Source organism: Papaver somniferum, chromosome 3 (genome assembly GCF_003573695.1).
Source record: "Papaver somniferum cultivar HN1 chromosome 3, ASM357369v1, whole genome shotgun sequence".
NCBI classification, from domain to species: domain Eukaryota; kingdom Viridiplantae; phylum Streptophyta; class Magnoliopsida; order Ranunculales; family Papaveraceae; genus Papaver; species Papaver somniferum.
In genome coordinates, this window is record NC_039360.1 from 90,664,362 (window position 1) to 90,682,313 (window position 17,952).

At 37.5% G+C, this 17,952-nt stretch overlaps 1 protein-coding gene and 1 long non-coding RNA gene across 4 annotated transcripts; one reads left to right on the forward strand and one right to left on the reverse strand.

Annotated features, from left to right (window-relative positions):
• Positions 1–205: 205 nt before the first annotated feature.
• LOC113361467 lies at positions 206–2,020 on the reverse strand. Its single transcript, XR_003365134.1, has 2 exons — positions 844–2,020; positions 206–742 (listed from the first exon to the last, which is right to left on the reverse strand). It is a non-coding gene; the product is annotated as an uncharacterized LOC113361467 (long non-coding RNA).
• A 5,138-nt stretch (positions 2,021–7,158) lies between these two features.
• LOC113356793 lies at positions 7,159–9,949 on the forward strand. 3 transcript variants are annotated; one of them, XM_026600015.1, is made up of 3 exons: positions 7,159–9,174; positions 9,291–9,392; positions 9,896–9,949. In XM_026600015.1, the coding sequence occupies exon 1, from the start codon at positions 8,157–8,159 to the stop codon at positions 9,099–9,101; it is 945 nt and encodes a 314-aa protein (XP_026455800.1). In that variant the 5' UTR covers positions 7,159–8,156; the 3' UTR covers positions 9,102–9,174; positions 9,291–9,392; positions 9,896–9,949. The 3 variants fall into 3 exon arrangements, with proteins under 3 accessions (XP_026455800.1, XP_026455799.1, XP_026455798.1); XM_026600014.1 differs by lacking the exon at positions 9,896–9,949 and adding an exon at positions 9,588–9,742; XM_026600013.1 differs by lacking the exon at positions 9,896–9,949 and having other exon boundaries at positions 9,291–9,737.
• Positions 9,950–17,952: the final 8,003 nt, after the last annotated feature.

Genomic DNA, 17,952 nt, shown 5'->3' on the forward strand with positions numbered 1-17,952 from the left:
TAATGATATCTTGATTAAAAACATCAACACCTACCACCTCAACCTTGGTAATACAGTTTCTTCTCCTTTTAAAATAAAAGAATAACCATAACATAGATCACCACATGCCATTGTTAAGTTCATAACATTACATTTCTTTTAAGGACGGTGGAATGAAAAGTAAACTAATCAAATCAAAATACTAAGCACATAAGAAAAACTTTTAATTAATAATCACCTAGCAACACCTAATTTTCATTAGTAAATTTCATTTTCATATTTTTCAGCTAGATGTGTGAGGATTTCGAGCCGGGTCAAAATGGGTTTTTGGAGTTTTTTTCATAGCAGCTCCATCCAATGGTTGCAACGCCACTAAGTTAGTCTCCGTAATTTTCATGCCGGCATTGTGCTTTTTAATATCCAAATATTCACGAAACATTACTATGCCTTCATCTATCTTGGACATTTTTGCGGCGTTGTCTTCCCTCATAAGATCAGCCAGTCTAGTCACTCCCCTGACAATTGCAGTAACCTCAATCTTGTCTCGCTTCAACGTATCCCTACCTTCAAATTCTCTAGGACCGTCTCGACGTGTCCCAATGCCACTTGGTCTAGAACCATATCGGTATTGTCATTCAAATCGACCATGGATACCGATGCTGATCTGAGAAAAAATGATGGATGAGAAGGGGAGGGGTTATCCATACATCCTCAACACTTTTGTAGGTGAACCGGCCTCGTAAACTCTTTGACCTGCCGCATACTGGGAAAAAAGATAAAAAATAATTAGTATTTGATTTTATAATTGTAACTGTAGAATACAGAAATACGATAATCGATATAGGGTTTTCCATAAGTAGTTACCTTATTTTCATCGCTATATCTGCTTGGGCCATTGCTTAGATAAGAGGCTACACATGAAGCATATAATTGGGCCGACGGACCGGACGGAGTCCCTTTTATGGCCACTTTTCGTGGAATGAGGAGTAACGAAATTTTTCAATTTCATGAAAAGATTGGAATTCCGTAGCTTTTTTTCTATGACTAATTTATCCCTCCTCTTTTCTTTCTTTTCTCTTCTCTTCAGTTTGTTTAGTTCCCATCGTCACCGTCACCGACAGCTCCTCCATCACCACCTGCGCCGGACCACAACCGTTACCGCCGCCGCCTCCAACACCATCACTTCCATCGCCACCACCGCTAGCGCCACTAACTTTATTCTCTTCCATCACCGTCCTCCACCGCCTCCTTCAAATCCAGCAACACCATCGCCACCATTACAACGATTCCGCCGCCGCCAACACCACAACATCGCCAACACCACCAGCAACTCCACAGCCACTAGCAGCTTCACCACCAACTCTAACGACAGCACCTCTACTACCACCAGTACCGCCGCGAAAATTTGAATCAACCATTAAAGAACGCTCACTTTCGTTCTTTCACCACCAACATCATTCATTCCTTCAGCTCCATCATTAATCAAAGGTCAATCACTTTTGATCCTTACCAACACCCCACCACCGTCATCTCCGCCATCACCCCATTTTGTCGATTAATCAAAGACAACAAATCAGAACTCAAAATTACTATCGAAAATGCAATTTCTATTCAGTGTATTACATATACAAAACTTAGTAATGAAAAATTACGAAAAAAAATGATTAAATCTGATCAATTACATTAGCAGAGCGAAAATTATTTTTGGATCAAATATGCTTCTACTTTTCATCTAAGAGCACAGGCAAAGAAACAGAAACAGAACCCCATATTGAACTTAATTTCGTTCTCTATTTTTGAATCCTGAATCTCCATTCTCGATTCCTCTTGAGTCGTCTCCTCTCATCACCCTAATTTCAAATTCTCAAATTTACACTTCCTTCTTCTCTTCTTAGATTTCTTTCTCAATTCGATGGGAATCAATCAAATTAGGTTATAAAATTACGATAATCGCTGATTAAATTTTAATCTCTCTGCTTATACTCAGCTCCTGGTGCTGTTGCTGGTATTTACATTTGATTTTATTTATTTTTTTGAGTTCTTTTTTTGATGGAGCCTCGTGTGGGCAACAACGTCGGACTTGGTCGTAAGATCTAGAGATTTCCTTGCCATGTGTTGTGACTTAAAACACGTGTAAGGAGAACAAAATGTTAGAATGAGTCGTGTTAGCGATTTGATCCAACCGATCTCTAAATGATTACAATTCTAATATACTACAAAATGGAATCGGGGATAAATGGTTGGAAGTGAGTTTGTGCAACAACAAAAAATGGATACAATGAGCAGTGATCGACTCCTGTGACTCTCTAACGATTCACACTTGTATATATTTTTTAAAATTTGTTTGACACGTATAGATTCCTTACCTAGAATAGGATGAGCTCGTTGTGCTCATGTACTATCGTTTTTGTTTCTCTCCGATCGTGATCAGTTGTGTTTTGTTTTTCTTTGGTCGGCCCTCCTCACCATGACAACAGTATTCTAGTTAGGCCGACCGAGCAAAGCGAGGAAGGACTCTATATATGGTGATTATGTGTCAATGTGAAGTATGACTTCTTTTTCCAATTTGACACAAAAAAGATTGGATTTGGTGTTTGTAACCAAAAAATTCAATCAACTTCACTTATCCCTCCTCTTTAGTTAGGCCTGTCAATGGAAGAATATCCGTCGGATATTTAGAATTCTGATATCCGACAAGTTAAGCACTATCGGATATTCGATATCCGATAATATCCTATAGGATATCAAAATCAGATATCGATTCCGATAGGTTAAGCTATCGGATATCGGATATTTATCCGATAATATCCGATTCTGACAAGAAAAACAACTATTGTCTGTAAAACATATGCAGAGCAGCAAAGGTGATATTTAAGTTAAATTTCTCATACATACCATCCAAATTGTCTTCAAAAAGTCTTAAAACATTACTCTTAAGTAGTTATGTCTCTAAGTAAGTCTCTTACACACACATACATGAAAAGAAACACAAGCAAATGCTATAGAAAGTAAGATAAGTATCTGTCACTCTCCTCTCCAGGCTCCAGCCTATGAATCTCTTGACTTCATTCGTCGTTGATCTATGCACTGAGTTTAAGCATCTAAGTAGATTTCCAAATTTTCCATATCTGCATTCAGACAAACACACATAGATTAGATCCAAATTGAAGTGCTAACAATAAATAGAGATTAGTAGTATTTCAGAAAAAACATCTAAGTAGATAGTTTGTTTTGTACTGCTCATTGCTCTCTAAGTCAAAATATACTGGTCAAAACCAGCATCCGGGATGCTTTTCGCTTATGTAGTCATAACATATTTCAATAGGAACTAAGAAGAATAACAAATTACAGATGGATCTATGCACTGAGTTTAAGTAAAAAAAAAAAGAAAAAAAAATGTTACCTTCACAAATGAAATCTGGCAACCAATCGCTTAAGCACAACAATGCTTCAACAAGCTCTGGATCTAATGAAGCTCTGTGTGTTGTAAGCACTCTACCACCTGCACTGAACATTGATTTGGATGCCACACTGGTGACTGGGATAGCCAAGACATCTCTTGCCATCTTTGCAAGAGTTGGGTACTTAGGTGCATTTAGCTTCCACCAACTTAAGATTTCAAACAAATACTCATATTTTGGTGAGCCTTTGCTAAGCATTGGTTCTTCTAAATACTTGTCCAACTCAGATTTCTGCACCTCAAATTCAATATTCTCCATCATAAACTCAGCATATTCAGGATCACGTACTTCATCTGGATTGTCTGAATCCATCATACTTGAGCTAGAGACAGAGCTGCGGGCACCAAAATAGTGTTCATCTGCATTTGAGTTTTGTGAATCATACTCATAAAAAAGAGCTGTCAATTTTGTTTTGAATTTGTTATACTCCACTGCATAGCCAGTTCCATACAACTTCTTATAACGAAACTCTAACCATCTTGCTTTGTATCTAGGATCTAACACAACTCCGATGCCCATAACCAAATTACTTTCAAGCCAATACACATCGAACTTCTCCCTCATCTTCAACCCCATTTCTATGATATACGCATACTCAATGTCTTCCCATTGTTTGATGCACTTGTTAACTTCATAGACCCCATTGTAGTACAGATTTGCAGTTAAAGAAAGGAATTTCCTATCTATGTTCCATTTAATAGTGCAAGTTTTGATACATTCTGTGAGAACATCTCCTGTGTGTGGTGATGGCACTAAAATATAAGTTAATGTTTTCTTAACCAAATTCCATTCATCATCTATGTAGTGGCATGTTACACAACAATACCCATCTTTAGTATGCTTAGCAGTCCACATATCAGTTGTAAGACAACATCTAGAGGTCATATTATCCAATTCTACTTGCAATTCTAGTTTCTGTTCAAGAAAAAACTTAATCACATCACTTCTGGTTGTGTTTCTACTCATGATCTTAACAGCAGGGTTCAAAGACTTGCAAAGCATTCTAAAGTAAAAATGTTGAGCCATGTTGAGAAGGTAATCATGCTTAGCCATGTCTAGAAACTGCAGGATCATACTGCCAATTAGCTAATTTTAAAGCTTTCTTACCTGCTGTTTTCAGTGAAGTAGAAATCTGTTGTTGTCCATCCTTGTTCTGTGGTCTCTTTTGGCAATCTTTAGATGATTACACAATCTTGTAGTACCACTGACACTAACAGCATCAACTACCTTCTTGCAATGATGGCATGTACCTAGTACAACAGCTTCCCTCACGTGTGTTTTCTTGTTGTGTCTTACTTTACAATACCTTTCAAATTCATCCCACACTGGTGACCTTATTGCTCTAAGCTTTTTCTTCAGAGCAGTTATCAGTGGATCCTCACCAGCTTCTCCATCTTCATCATCTGTATGAGAGCCTGGCATGTTATCATCAGCTAGGTTCTCTTCTGGTTCTGATAATCTCCTAGTGTCACTAGTACCCGGTGTTGAGCCAATTGCTGAAGCTTGAACACTTTGTGATTGTGAACCACCCCTAGAAACGACATCATTTGATTGAGATTGAGGCAAAGGGGTTGACTTTGAGGTTGCAACTGTCTTGCCCTTGGCTGGGTTTTTTAACATTTTCGCAAGTGCTTGCTGTGTATTCCAGTTCAACCAATTTTCATATCAAACTCAAATTTATTGTATCATGAAGTAACACAACATGCCAAATTCAAACCCTAGCAAAGAAATTGTAAAAAAAAATAGCTTCAGAATAGAAGAACCCTATGTAGTCCAAGCATAAATTGACGAGAATAGGTAGTTATAGTCATAGAGGCAGTTGAATTACCAAATACAAAACCCGTTGGTCGAAAAATCATTGAATACAAAACCATCTCAAAAATAGATCAATCCAACCAAACCCTAAAACTATATCAATATTTAAGTTAAACCCATCTCAAATCTTTCTCTAATTTCATCCATACATGTAAGTCATATCAAACCTTAATTTTTGATTGCAAGACAGAAACCCTATTTTCATGTGAATCGATGAATCGAACACAATAATCGAACATAGAAAATAGAAGAGAATCAGTACCTGATTGAGCGGGTGAGTGATTGATAAACAACTGAGTGATTGATTGATCTGGAGAGGCAGAGATAGAGTGGTAGTGGAGACTCGAGAGCGATCAGCGACGAGAGGCGACTGAGAAACTAAGAAGAGAAGAAAAAATGAAAAAAAGAAATGACTTCAAGTGTCTAGTGGAGTGAAATAACTAGGGTTGGAGAAAATTACAAGTACGTCCTTACTCTTTAGCATATCGGATATCTAAACAAACGGATATAGGCTAATCCGATTCCGATATGGTAAGAAACAAAAATATCCGATAATATATTATATCCGATATCCGATATCCGATAAAACGGATAAAATCCTATAGGATCTCGAATAATCGGAAACGGATTCCGGATATCGGACATATATTGACATGCCTATCTTTAGTCCAATTATTATAGCTCCTTGTATATCATATTTTGTTAAGGGTATAATTGGTAACCAAACTTTAATATAACATATCTAAAAATCCGTGTCTTAGAATTTCATAAATTTTATCTCGCTGGAATGGTATCAAAAAAATCTACGCAATGAGAACAAAAAACAATATCAAATTTAAAGCTTTTACGAAAAATTCGGAGGTGTTTATCAATTGTAGGCACAATTTTTGAAAATTAACTATATGTCCATTATGCAAACCATCACAAAAGATACATAGCATTTTATATAGTCATTGGTTTATGCATCAACTTATTTTCATTGCAACTAATAAAACGATATACTCTCTCTGTTTCAAGAAAAGTGATACTTTCACTTTAGGCACAATTTTTGAAAATTAAATAGTCATTATGCAAACCACCACAAAGGATGCATAACACATTACGCGACCATATTTTGGTTTGTGCATCGGAAAAATGATACTTTCATCCCGTGTCCAGGAAAAATGATATTTTCGCGTCGATTTCTTCGGTCGGCCGTCCCTCCGTTACAACGATCATCTAGTTTAACCTATTCTTTTGGGGTGGTGATTCTATGCCGCAAGTATTTGATGTTTCTTGTGGCAGCATTTGGAAGTTTGTTGTATTTTTCTTGTGGACGCAACCACCTTCAGCCGATAAGTAAAAAGCAATTCTAATAAAAAGATAATGGTTTGTTCTTCATATCGATACTTTTAAGTACGTTGATCCTAGCTTAATTTGGAGCAATTGGAACACTCTAATATATATGTAGTCTTCTCTGTACTGACCTTGGTTTAATCCTTGGGTTTTATCTTTTTTTTTTCTTTGTAATATAACCTTCTCTTAAAAAGAAAAGGATAGATTCGGAGGAGGAATCGAACTTTACTGTAGGAACTACATCCCACTTCAACGGGCATTGACCAGTCAAGCAAAAATAACATCTTCCCCTTTTAATTTTCCGACAGGAGAAGAAACCATCCTCGCCCCAGCAAGGGTTTCCAACCTCGCATATTCCTATTTTCCCTCACCGTGATACTCAGGCGTTCCCTCTACCCTAGGTGGCACCACCGCACATGTGCTAGGGGAACGTTCCATGGGATCAGCCTTAAGGGGGAGCAAAAGAAAAGAAAATGGAAAAATAATGCATTCTCAGCCCTTGGATTTAACGACCGAGATCAAAAGTGGGGTAGGTGGCTCCGAATAAATCTAGGGTTTCATCTCTTTCTGTTTCTTCATTTTGAACGAATGTTTCGTCTTCATTTTGGAACCTCCATGTTCTACAAAGTAATGCCCTGATGGGGATGTCTATTTGCTGATGTGTTCAGTAGCCAAAAGTGAGCTAGTCGCGCTTATGTTCGATCAAGTTCGTCTTTTGCTCGTTTGAGGATTTTTTTGTTGCCTCTCCTCTTTTCAGATCAAATGAACATCCGAAGGGTTAGTAATTTATGCTTTTTTAAACAGCAGTAGCAGGGTATCCTGAATAAACTTTCAAAGTCACCTTACAGAAAATCTAAATTATGGTTACGAAGAAGATGAGATGCCAAATCAGGAGGTGTGATGACAAACCAACCACAGAAGAGAGTAGATCAGTGACCACCAAGGACGATAGTGCTGATGACGACACTCAACAGGTGCTTCCTGATGAAATATTTCTGGAGCATATTCTCGCCAGACTGGCAATTCAACCTTTGAAGAGCTTATCTGTTGTCTCTAAGCTCTGGTACAACTCTATTTATAAGGATCCTCAATTTCCATCCTTGCATTTTCAGCAATCCAAAAAAAAATCACTTTCTCATATTTAATCTACTTAATTCTTCTTATAAGGGTTTTATATCTATTAAACATGTCATCTTCAGTATAGATTTAGACGGTAATAATGGTGGTCATTATACACTTGCAAATAATGTTGACATTCAAGATGATAATCTTGTTTTTCATAAAAATTCATCCTTTGGTACATTGAAGAAAATAGAATTGGTTAATTATTGTAATGGATTCGGATGTTATACACCGAGCCGCCCCGTACATGTTAACTTTGTGATCCAAAACCCAAGCTGGGGTCTTGAAGTTTTAAGCACCAGTTGCCCAAACCCGGATCTTTATATCAAATCCTATTACGGTTTTGGGTTCGATTCATTAACAAATGAATACAAGGTGGTTACAGTTCTTTGTAATTCCAAGCATTTGAATGATGGTGGTGATAGGGGAGAGTTGTTTAAGGCCATGGTCTATACTCTAGGAACTTGTTCATGGAGAAAAGCAGATAGTAGCCCACTTGTAGCAGGTGCTGATTCAAGTGGGATAGGGATGAGTTTTTCTAGATCTGCTATCTTCGTGGGTGGTTTTCTTTTTTGGAGGATATTTACTAGAGGAGTGGATAATGGTGAGGAGACCAGGGAGATGTTGCTCTTGTTTGACCTCCATGATGAGAACTTTCAGTTTGTTCGCATCCCAGCTGAATGTGCCTTAATGACTACAGCTGAGAGGATGCAAGTAGTTGATCATCTTCTAGTTATCAAAGGATCTCCATGTGTGGTGGTTTTTGAGAAATTATTATTGACCAATGGTCATCATGTTAATCATCATCAGCAGCAGAGGAATAGTCCTTTGTGCTGTTGTTGTTGTTGTTGTTGTTGTAAGATTCACTTGTATGTGTTAAAGGATATAGTCAAGCAAGTATGGGTCAAGGAGACAATCGATGTTTGTACCACTACTTTCTCCTCTTTATCGTCTTCTTGGCTCTCACCAGCGAAATTCTGTTGTTGTTGCTTGGATGGCACTGCTTCACCTCCTACTCGGATATTGAGTGCTTTTGACCGGGTTTTATTGTATTGGTTTGATGGCAGCTGTCTTTGGTTATTAGATCCGTGGAAAAATAATCTCAAGGTGGTCAAGTGTTCCCATGATGATAGGAAATTATTTGAACATAAGATGAAGGGTCATCACATTCAAGATGTTGTTGGAAATCACACTGACACTTGTAATGCTAATATTTATTTCCAGGATGCAGATGTTCAACTGATCGCTGACTCTGAGAACTTCACTACTTTGAGAGCCTTTATACCCAAAGGAGCTAAAAAAATAGGCCGTCTTGATGTACTAAGATCGCGATACACAGGTTACGTCTCGGCAATAGAGGCATCAGGCTCTATTGCATTTGCGTTTTAAGAAGATTGCGACGTTGGCTACTGAAAGTTCTTCAGATCACGTAACAGAAGATATATGTTTATTAACTCTGGAAGTAAGGAATCCATGAAATATGATTTTGTTTTCCCATATTCTATTAGAAGCTTCTTTTGAAGCTTGTATTGGACTTTTGGTATTAAGCTTTAATTTGCTTTTGTTGAATGTAATCAGTCAAACACTGGTGGAGCTTCAAAGGGAAACCCAGGTTTTAAAGGAGCTGGATGCAGTATCCGGAATACAGGAAAAACATCAAAGCAGGGTCTATACCCACAGGTATTACTACAGCTCTGGTTGTAAAAACTCGTGCTCTGTTCCTAGCCTGGGTTGAAGCAAAAAATGCTGGCATAAATCACAATATATTAGAATATGACTCACAACTGCTGGTAGACTACCACCTTGCTGTATCGGATCCTTCTAGCCATTTGATACTCAAAAGAGTTGCTCATTCTCCTCGTGGCATGTGCACAGAAGATGTAACCAAGCAGCTGATGATGCACTGGCAACAAAAGGAGCAGGAGATGCCAAGTCTCACCTCGTATTATTGTGTTCGGTTTTCCTTTTTTTTAATGAATGGATTGTATTGTTAGAATGTTCGTTTCCAAAACATTGTTTCTGTTCCTTCTTTTTTTGTCCATAGTTCAAAGTCCTATAGTCTATCGAAGGAGTCCAACGATGAATGCGAAACAGATAACCACCTAAAGACCAAGGAACATGTTTGAGAATTTCTTTTAAATCATCTTTAGCGTTAAACCTGACCTGAAAGATCCGTGGAGCAGGTGTACGAACTTCAAGTTCTTGATATTTAGACCAAACATGACGAACATGATAAACCACAACCCCAATGGACATTGGTTCTTCACGAAAAACTTTCCCAGCAACTGCCCATTTCCATCTTTCATTTCCTCTGGATAAGTCAGCAGTAGAAAGAAACACAGTATTGCGAATATCTTCTGAAGTTGCTATGGAAGCATTATGCATTTGTGACAGTATTTCATTAACATCCTCAGGAACATCAGAAGCCATTACAAGCACAAAACGAGGAGAGTAACCAAGATGAGAAGAAACAAGCAGATGAGGAATGAAAAACCATCGCGAATAGCAATTTATAATCATAAACCAACAGCTGCGTGTTTTGATGCACGAGTACAGGGCATAACGTGTAACAAACACACTCACCGATTGAAGATAGATATAAACAAAATGATTGAACTGGGGATGCCGTAAATATTGACCAGTTGGAGAAGCCATAAAGCTGGTTGGGGAAATAGGACAAACGTCTCAGAAGCAGTATGCAAACGCTTATAACAATACCACCAAGAGCATGACAAGTCAGGATGATCAGACTTGTGAATGAAATCTGCTCATAAAAACAACGAGAAGACAAAGTAAAAGGATAAGATCAAGATTAAACATAGGAAACAACACTAATTAAAGGAGACAATTAATAAGCATGCCTAAAAAGTAAGAAGAGAAGGATCAGTCATAAACAGATAACAAAGATTCGAATTAGGTCATCAAACAGAACCAAAGAAAATGAAATGAATCATAACAAGACACGATATCGAGAGAAAACAAAGAAGATAAGAATCAATTTCAGTTAAGAAATAAGATTTAGGAAGAACAAAGCAGAAAGGTGACATTTTGACTTCAGTTGACCAATCATTGACTGTCGCTTGACTATCGTCGGAGCTTCAGAAAGGAATTCTAGCGGAATATTGACCAATCATTTTGCTTGTGTTAATATTGACCTTAAGAAGCCACTTATTCGTGGAATTCTAGCGGTTACTGCTTCTGGTTATGTTCAATGGGTTCCCTTCTTTTATCATCAACAACCTCGTAATATATGTCTGGCTTGCTATATTATTGATCATGTTGAAGCTGACTGTGAAGAAAAAGCTGCTGAACTCAATACTCGTGCTCGTACAATCTATAAATTTGGCAGTCATGGAGTTGAAATTGCCAATAATGATCCCGATGAGGATAATCCTGATTTAGGTGATGCCGCTATCATTCAATCGAACCCTCGTAATCATCGACAACGGACTAATAAGAAAGTTTTTGTAAAACCTGATGATGGTCAGTTGGTTAGCACTTTTTCAGTATCTAACTCTATTACTCGGACTGAGAGGTCAGCTCTTCGTAAATACAAACGCACTCGTCAGCAAGCTCTCCCATCTCAGTCTGCTTCGAATTCTACTTTTACTCATCCTATGCAAGAGGATGACAATCAGGATGCAAATTCCACTTCGACCTCTGCCCATCAATTTATGATGCAACAACATCAACCTTTGCAGCCAGTTGTTGGGGAATGGGATGGGTTTCTTCCTTCAGCTTATGATACCACCAGAAAGAATCTGACAAGCGGGGATGATCAGGTTTCTCTTTATCTCACTGATTTTTTTCTTTTTTTCCTTCCTATCTTATCTTATTTTAATACCTTTTTTCTAGCTGTCTTTTCGTATTCTCTTTGTGTTTTCTTCTTTTTTTCCTATATTATGAAAATCTTAGCTTGGAATTGTCAGAGTATTGGTCCTAAACTAACTCGTGATCATCTTGACTCTTGTATTTTTAATTATAACCCTGATGTCATATTTTTGTCGGAGACTAAATCTGGTGATAGGAAGGTTCAGTCTCTCTTGTACTTTCTGAACTATCCTCGTCTTTGGTCTTATAATTTAAGAGGCAGTGCTGGGGGTATTGCTTTACGATGGAAAGATGGATTTCAGCTCGAGCTTATGCATCATACTTCAACTATGGTGAATGTTATTATTCATTCAGGTCCAACTGATTCTGAGTGGGTTTCCACTTGCTTATATAGCTCTACTTACACGGCTGAATGGCAACAACAATGGCAGTTAATTCGAGAGATGGGAGATCATATGGATTTGCCTTGGGTTATTATTGGAGATTTTAATTCTACACTTTGTAGTTCTGACCGACAAAGTTACGCCATCCATACTGCTCCTTCTCATTCAGTTATTACTTCTACTGTGGATTTACTAGGACTTGCTGATGTCCCTTTTACGGGTAATCCTTATACCTGGTCTAATAGACAACATTCAGCTACTTCTATTCATACTAGATTGGATCGTGCTTTGGGTGATATTTCGTGGCATCAGCTCTTTCCTAACGCAGTTGTTCATAATCTTTTACCAATTGGTTCAGATCATGCACCCATATTACTGTCTACTGACCCTACTTTGTCTAGTATGCCAAGACCGTATCGTGTTTATGAATCTTGGTTTCAGCATCATACTTGTAAGCCTCTTGTTCAATCACAATGGAAGTCTATTATTAATGGTTCTGCAGCTAGTAATTTCACTCACAAGTTGTCCCATACTTCTACTGCTCTGAAAAAATGGAGACGTGAAGTATTTGGTGAACCTGAGCATCATATTCGACAGCTCCAACAACAACTAGCACATCTGCATCAATCTCCCGCTCCCAATTTTTCAGACATTCACCAGATTGAACAGGAAATTACCCGTTGGTATGATATTAAGGCAAGAAATGCTTTTCAGAATGCAAGAGAACACACTCTTCCTTTTCAAGATAAGAATGTCAGATATTTTCACGCAAGAGCAAATTTTCGTCGTCGACGCAATCAGATTGATACCATTCAAGATTCTCAAGGTATTTGGCATTCTACTAGACCTGCCATTGAACAAGTTCTTATCAATCATTTTGCTAATATTTCAACTACAGTCAATCCTCATATGGACTCATTTGTTCTCAGCCTTATCTCTCCATGTATTATTTCTCAAGACAATGACATGCTTACAGCTATTCCTACGGCAGATGAAATTCGAAATATTGTTTTTCAAATAAAATCTTGGGATGCACCGGGTCCAGATGGGTTTCAAGCGGGGTTCTATAAGCATTGTTGCGATGTGGTGGGGCCTGATTGTTTTAATGGTTCAGGAGTTTTTTACTACCGGTATTTTACTGCCACAACTTAATTATACCTATCAAACTCTAATTCCCAAGCACGATTGTGCTCATACACCATCCGACTTCCGTCCCATAAGTTTATGTAATATCACTTACAAGATCATATCTAAGTTGATGGCGGTTAGATTGAAGACTCTTCTTGCAAAAATAGTTTCGCCATGGCAGGCAGCTTATGTTCCAGGCCGTAACATTATGGATACTACCATTATTGCGCATGAAATGGTGGACTACATGAAAAAACAAAGGTTTTTCCTGGGGTTATCGTTATTAAATTGGATATGGATAAAGCTTTTGATCGTACGGAATGAAATTTTGTTATCCAAGTCATGCAGCGTCTGGGGTTTAATGATCGTTGGTGTTCTCTGATATTTCAATGTATTAGTACCTCTACTGTTTCTTTGATGCTCAACGGTTCACCAACAACAAGTTTTACTCCTACCGTGGTCTTCGCCAAGGTGATCCCATTTCACCTTATTTATTTATATTATGTATGGAAGGTTTTAGTCGCATCATTTCACATGTTGTTTCGTCGAATCTTATTCTTCCAGTGAAACCAGCAATTCATGCTCCTCACATTTCCCATTTATTTTTTGCGGATGATTGCATTTTGTTTACTCGAGCTTCGGGTTCCTCTATCACAATTTGCTGCAAATTATAAATAGCTTTTGTGCTACTTATAGTCAACTTGTCAATTTCAATAAGTCTAGTGTTCATTTTAGTTCTAAGTTAAGTGATTCTGCTAAAGCTGATATTTTTCATATGCTGCAAATGAAACCTATGCCTCTTCATGAGAAGGAAACTTGACTCCCACAACTTGTTTCTCATTTGCTAAACTGAGACACTCGGACACCGGACTCCTCGAGTTCGTTTTTTCTTTGTTCTCGTTAACAAGTTGTTTGGACCATATATATATTTGGAATGGGCTCAATAGGATCTTCAGCCCATTAGCCTTAAACAAAAATTTTGGATCATGGGTTGAAGCCTAAGCCCATAAAAGTTTGAGAACCAAATCTGTTAACCTTTACTAAGGTGACTACATTCATTGTATCTTGGAAAGGGATGAATCTGTTCAAGCCAAGAAATTAGAATTAATCTAGATATGTATTTAGTTCAAATACATTATTAATCCGGTCATCCTGGAAGGAGGGAATGAATAAAGATTAATTGTTAGGCCAAGTACATTTTTAATGTCTAGATACATAATTCTAATTTTAAATAAAGGTGAAGCTACAAAGCATTTGGTCTTGGCACATCCTCAAAATGAATGCAGACAGGTAATTGACTGGATGCATACCCTCTATAACCTATAAATAGAGGAGGGATTTCAATCAGAAAGGTACACATTTTCTAATCCTTTTCTCTCCACTAAAACATGTTTAGATTTCCTTACTCATTGAGGCATCGGAGTAGTGTAGCACATATAGGGATGGAAGCAAATTAGTTGCTAGGGTTGTGAAGATAGTTGAAGTTCCGTCAGGAACTTAGATAAAATATGATTCTATGATCTAGATTCTAAGGTAAAAGATTGATAATCAAACTTGATAATAATATTGATGATAAGATGTATCTCTAAACAAGAAGGCATAGCCTTTATATAAGCTAGCATGACCGACTAAAAAGAAAAGAAAAAAGAATTCTACCTAAACTAGGAAAATAAAGGACTTGCAAAGCAAGTAAACTAAAACATACGGTAGTGATCAACAATGATTGTTGATACAAACGTAAGGGATCAATTATCTTCGTTGATACAGACGCATATGTCCTACATCAGTCCCCCCTTCTTGAAAGAAACTCGCCCTCGAGTTAGCTAATAAGAAAAATTTCATTCTCTCCATATATTTCTCTAGACTTCGAACTGTCATCAAAGAATGCGAGTTCTTTTCCTCCATGAAAAATATAGATATCACGTTTACTAGCTTACCACGATCAAACACAAAACTCGTAGCTCTAGAGATCATGAACCAAAAAGCGGGGGCGTAACAACACCACCCAATATTTCGCTTAGCAATCTGTATGGAATCGAATATACTTTCAAGAGAATCAACAAGACTCAATCAATTAAAAGTATATCAACGAGTTTATATCTTTATCTTTATTTGATTTACTCAAGCAGATCCTGCGAGTTCTAATCAAATACAAGGAATAACTTGGGCGGTACCAAAGACCAATGTCCAAGGATCAATCAATGATAATCAACAACCAAAGGTTGGATTAATCTAATTGATGATCTAAACGCACAACCTGTATTATTTCAATTATAAAGATAAACAATATAATGTGGAAACTGAAATAACACAGACACCAGAAATTTTGTTAACGAGGAAACCGCAAATGCAGAAAAACCCCGGAACCTAGTCCAGATTGAATACAAATTGTATTAAGACGCTACAGACACTAGCCTACTCCAAGCTAACTTCAGACTGGGCTATAGATGAATCTCAATCAGTCTCCCACTGATCCAAGGTACAGTTGTACTCCCTACGTCTCTGATCCCAGCAGGATACTGCGTACTTGATTCCCTTAGATGATCTCACCCAAAACTAAGAGTTGCTACGACCCAAAATCACAGGCTTTGACAATAAACAAATCTGTCTCACACAGACAAGTCTGTCAAAGGATCAATCTGTCTCCCACAGAAAAACCCTAAAGTTTTTGTTCCGTCTTTTGATAATAATCAAGGTGAACATGAACCAATTGATAATCCGGTCTTGTATTCCCGAAGAACAGCCTAGATTAATCAATCACCTCACAACAATCTTAATCGTATGGTAGCGAAACAAGATGTTGCGGAATCACAAACAATGAGACGAAGATGTTTGTGATTACTTTTTATATCTTGCCTATCGGAGAAATCAAACAATCTCAAGCCAATCAATATGATTGTACTGTAACGATAGAAGATGCAAGATCAGATCACACAACTACGATAAAAGTAGTATCGGTCTGGCTTCACAATCCCAATGAAGTCTTTAAGTCGTTAACCTGGTTTTTAGAAGAAGAAAACCAAAGGTTAAAGGAGAATCGACTCTAGCATGCAAACTAGTATCACACATAAGGTGTGGGGATTAGTTTTGCAGAGTTGCTAGATGTCCCCTTATATAGCCTTTCAAATCAGGGTTTTGCCTTAGTTACAAAGCAATCAATATCTACCGTTAGATGAAAACTTGATTTAGATTCAAGATAATATTTCTCAATCGTTAGATCGAAAACTTAGCTTGTTATACACAAATGACTGTACGCTTCTAGGTTTTTTAACCGCACCCAAACGTGTACATTGTTGGTTCAACAATAGTTTACCCAAAGGTTAACCATATGAGAGTTTCATACCAACCATGTTCTTCTTTACCATAACTAGTTCAAATGACTCAAATGAACTAGTTAAGAGAGTTGTTCAATTTCAAGGAAATCTTATGTAACTACACAAGACACAATTGAAGCAAAGATGATTTGATTCACTCGAATCGGTTCATGAACTTTAATAGCCACGGTTTTCAAATGCATTCCTTAGTCTTTTAAGATTAAATTCAGAAATCATCTTTAGATATATAACCTTCTCAAGTTCGCAGACTAGGTTCGCGGACTTAAGACATCAGATAGAGTTTACAAACTCCAGCAGAAATTCTCGGGTTTGAGAACTTCGCCGGTTCGTGGACTGGGTTCTCGGACTTGGCTCACGCAAGTAGTTTGTCAACTCCAGCAGAAATTCTCGGGTTTGAGAACTTAGGCAATTCGTGGACTGAGTTCGCGGACTTGGCACTTGCCATACTTCTGGTTCTCTTGATCAATAAAGTTCGAAAACTTCGATTCAAGGAATCCATTGGTTAATGTAATCTAAACTCTCATTCCAATCATTGAAACATTCTTAGAGGACGTTATATAGTTGTTACACTATTTCTCGTTAAAGCAATTTTCAAAGTGATTGAAACATATCATGACTTTCATCACTAGGTAAAGATAAACTTGGTCGAAGCTAAAAGCTTACCAACGCATAATTCGAGATATAGATAGGATAGGTATACTCGGCTCGAAATACCAAATGTGTATAATTTAGTCTATATACATAGCATACAACTTTTATCTCAAAGAGTATGAGATAAAATATATAGACTTTTGAGTGACAGATAAGTTCAAGTCTCCACATACCTTTTTGTCTAGAAGTTCCACCGGTTCCTTGAGTAGATCTTCTACTTGTATGATGAATCGCCATGAAGTCCTTGAGCTCAACTACACATACTATCCTAGTCCGAGACTTAGCTATAAGAGACTAGAAATCAAGACTTATAGTTTTGATCACTAACATTGACAAACATGCTTGAGATAGCAACGCATGCGAGTTTGATCGAGCAGTGCTCTAACAAGTCGAACTATAGGTTTAGTTGCTTGGTCTCAACTATACAAAGTTGGTTTGATTTTGTATAGCGGCTTAATTCTGAGAGTATTCAATTCTGGACTAGGTCCCGGGGTTTTTCTGCATTTGTGGTTTCCTCGTTAACAAATTCTTGTTGTGTCATTTACTTTTATTTTCCACAATTATAATTGTCTTTATTATAATTTAAAGTAAATTACACAAACGTTAATTCATAATTACTTGATAACAATCCTATAGTGTTTGGTTAAGTCTGAACCTATTATCAAGTAATCATACTTCGTTATTGTATTGTCTTGATATTGAATACATAGTCAATCACACAAGTTATCTTGTTGTCGTATTGTCTCGATCTCGTATCCATTGACGATCACACGAAGTGTGAACCGATTCGTTGTATCGTCTCGACTCATACAATAGACAATCACTTTCGGAGAAAGGAATTATAGGTGGAAAAGTTTTAGATTGAGGTATATTTGGGTACCCTCGTCTTTTCAAACCTTCTCTTCAACAGAA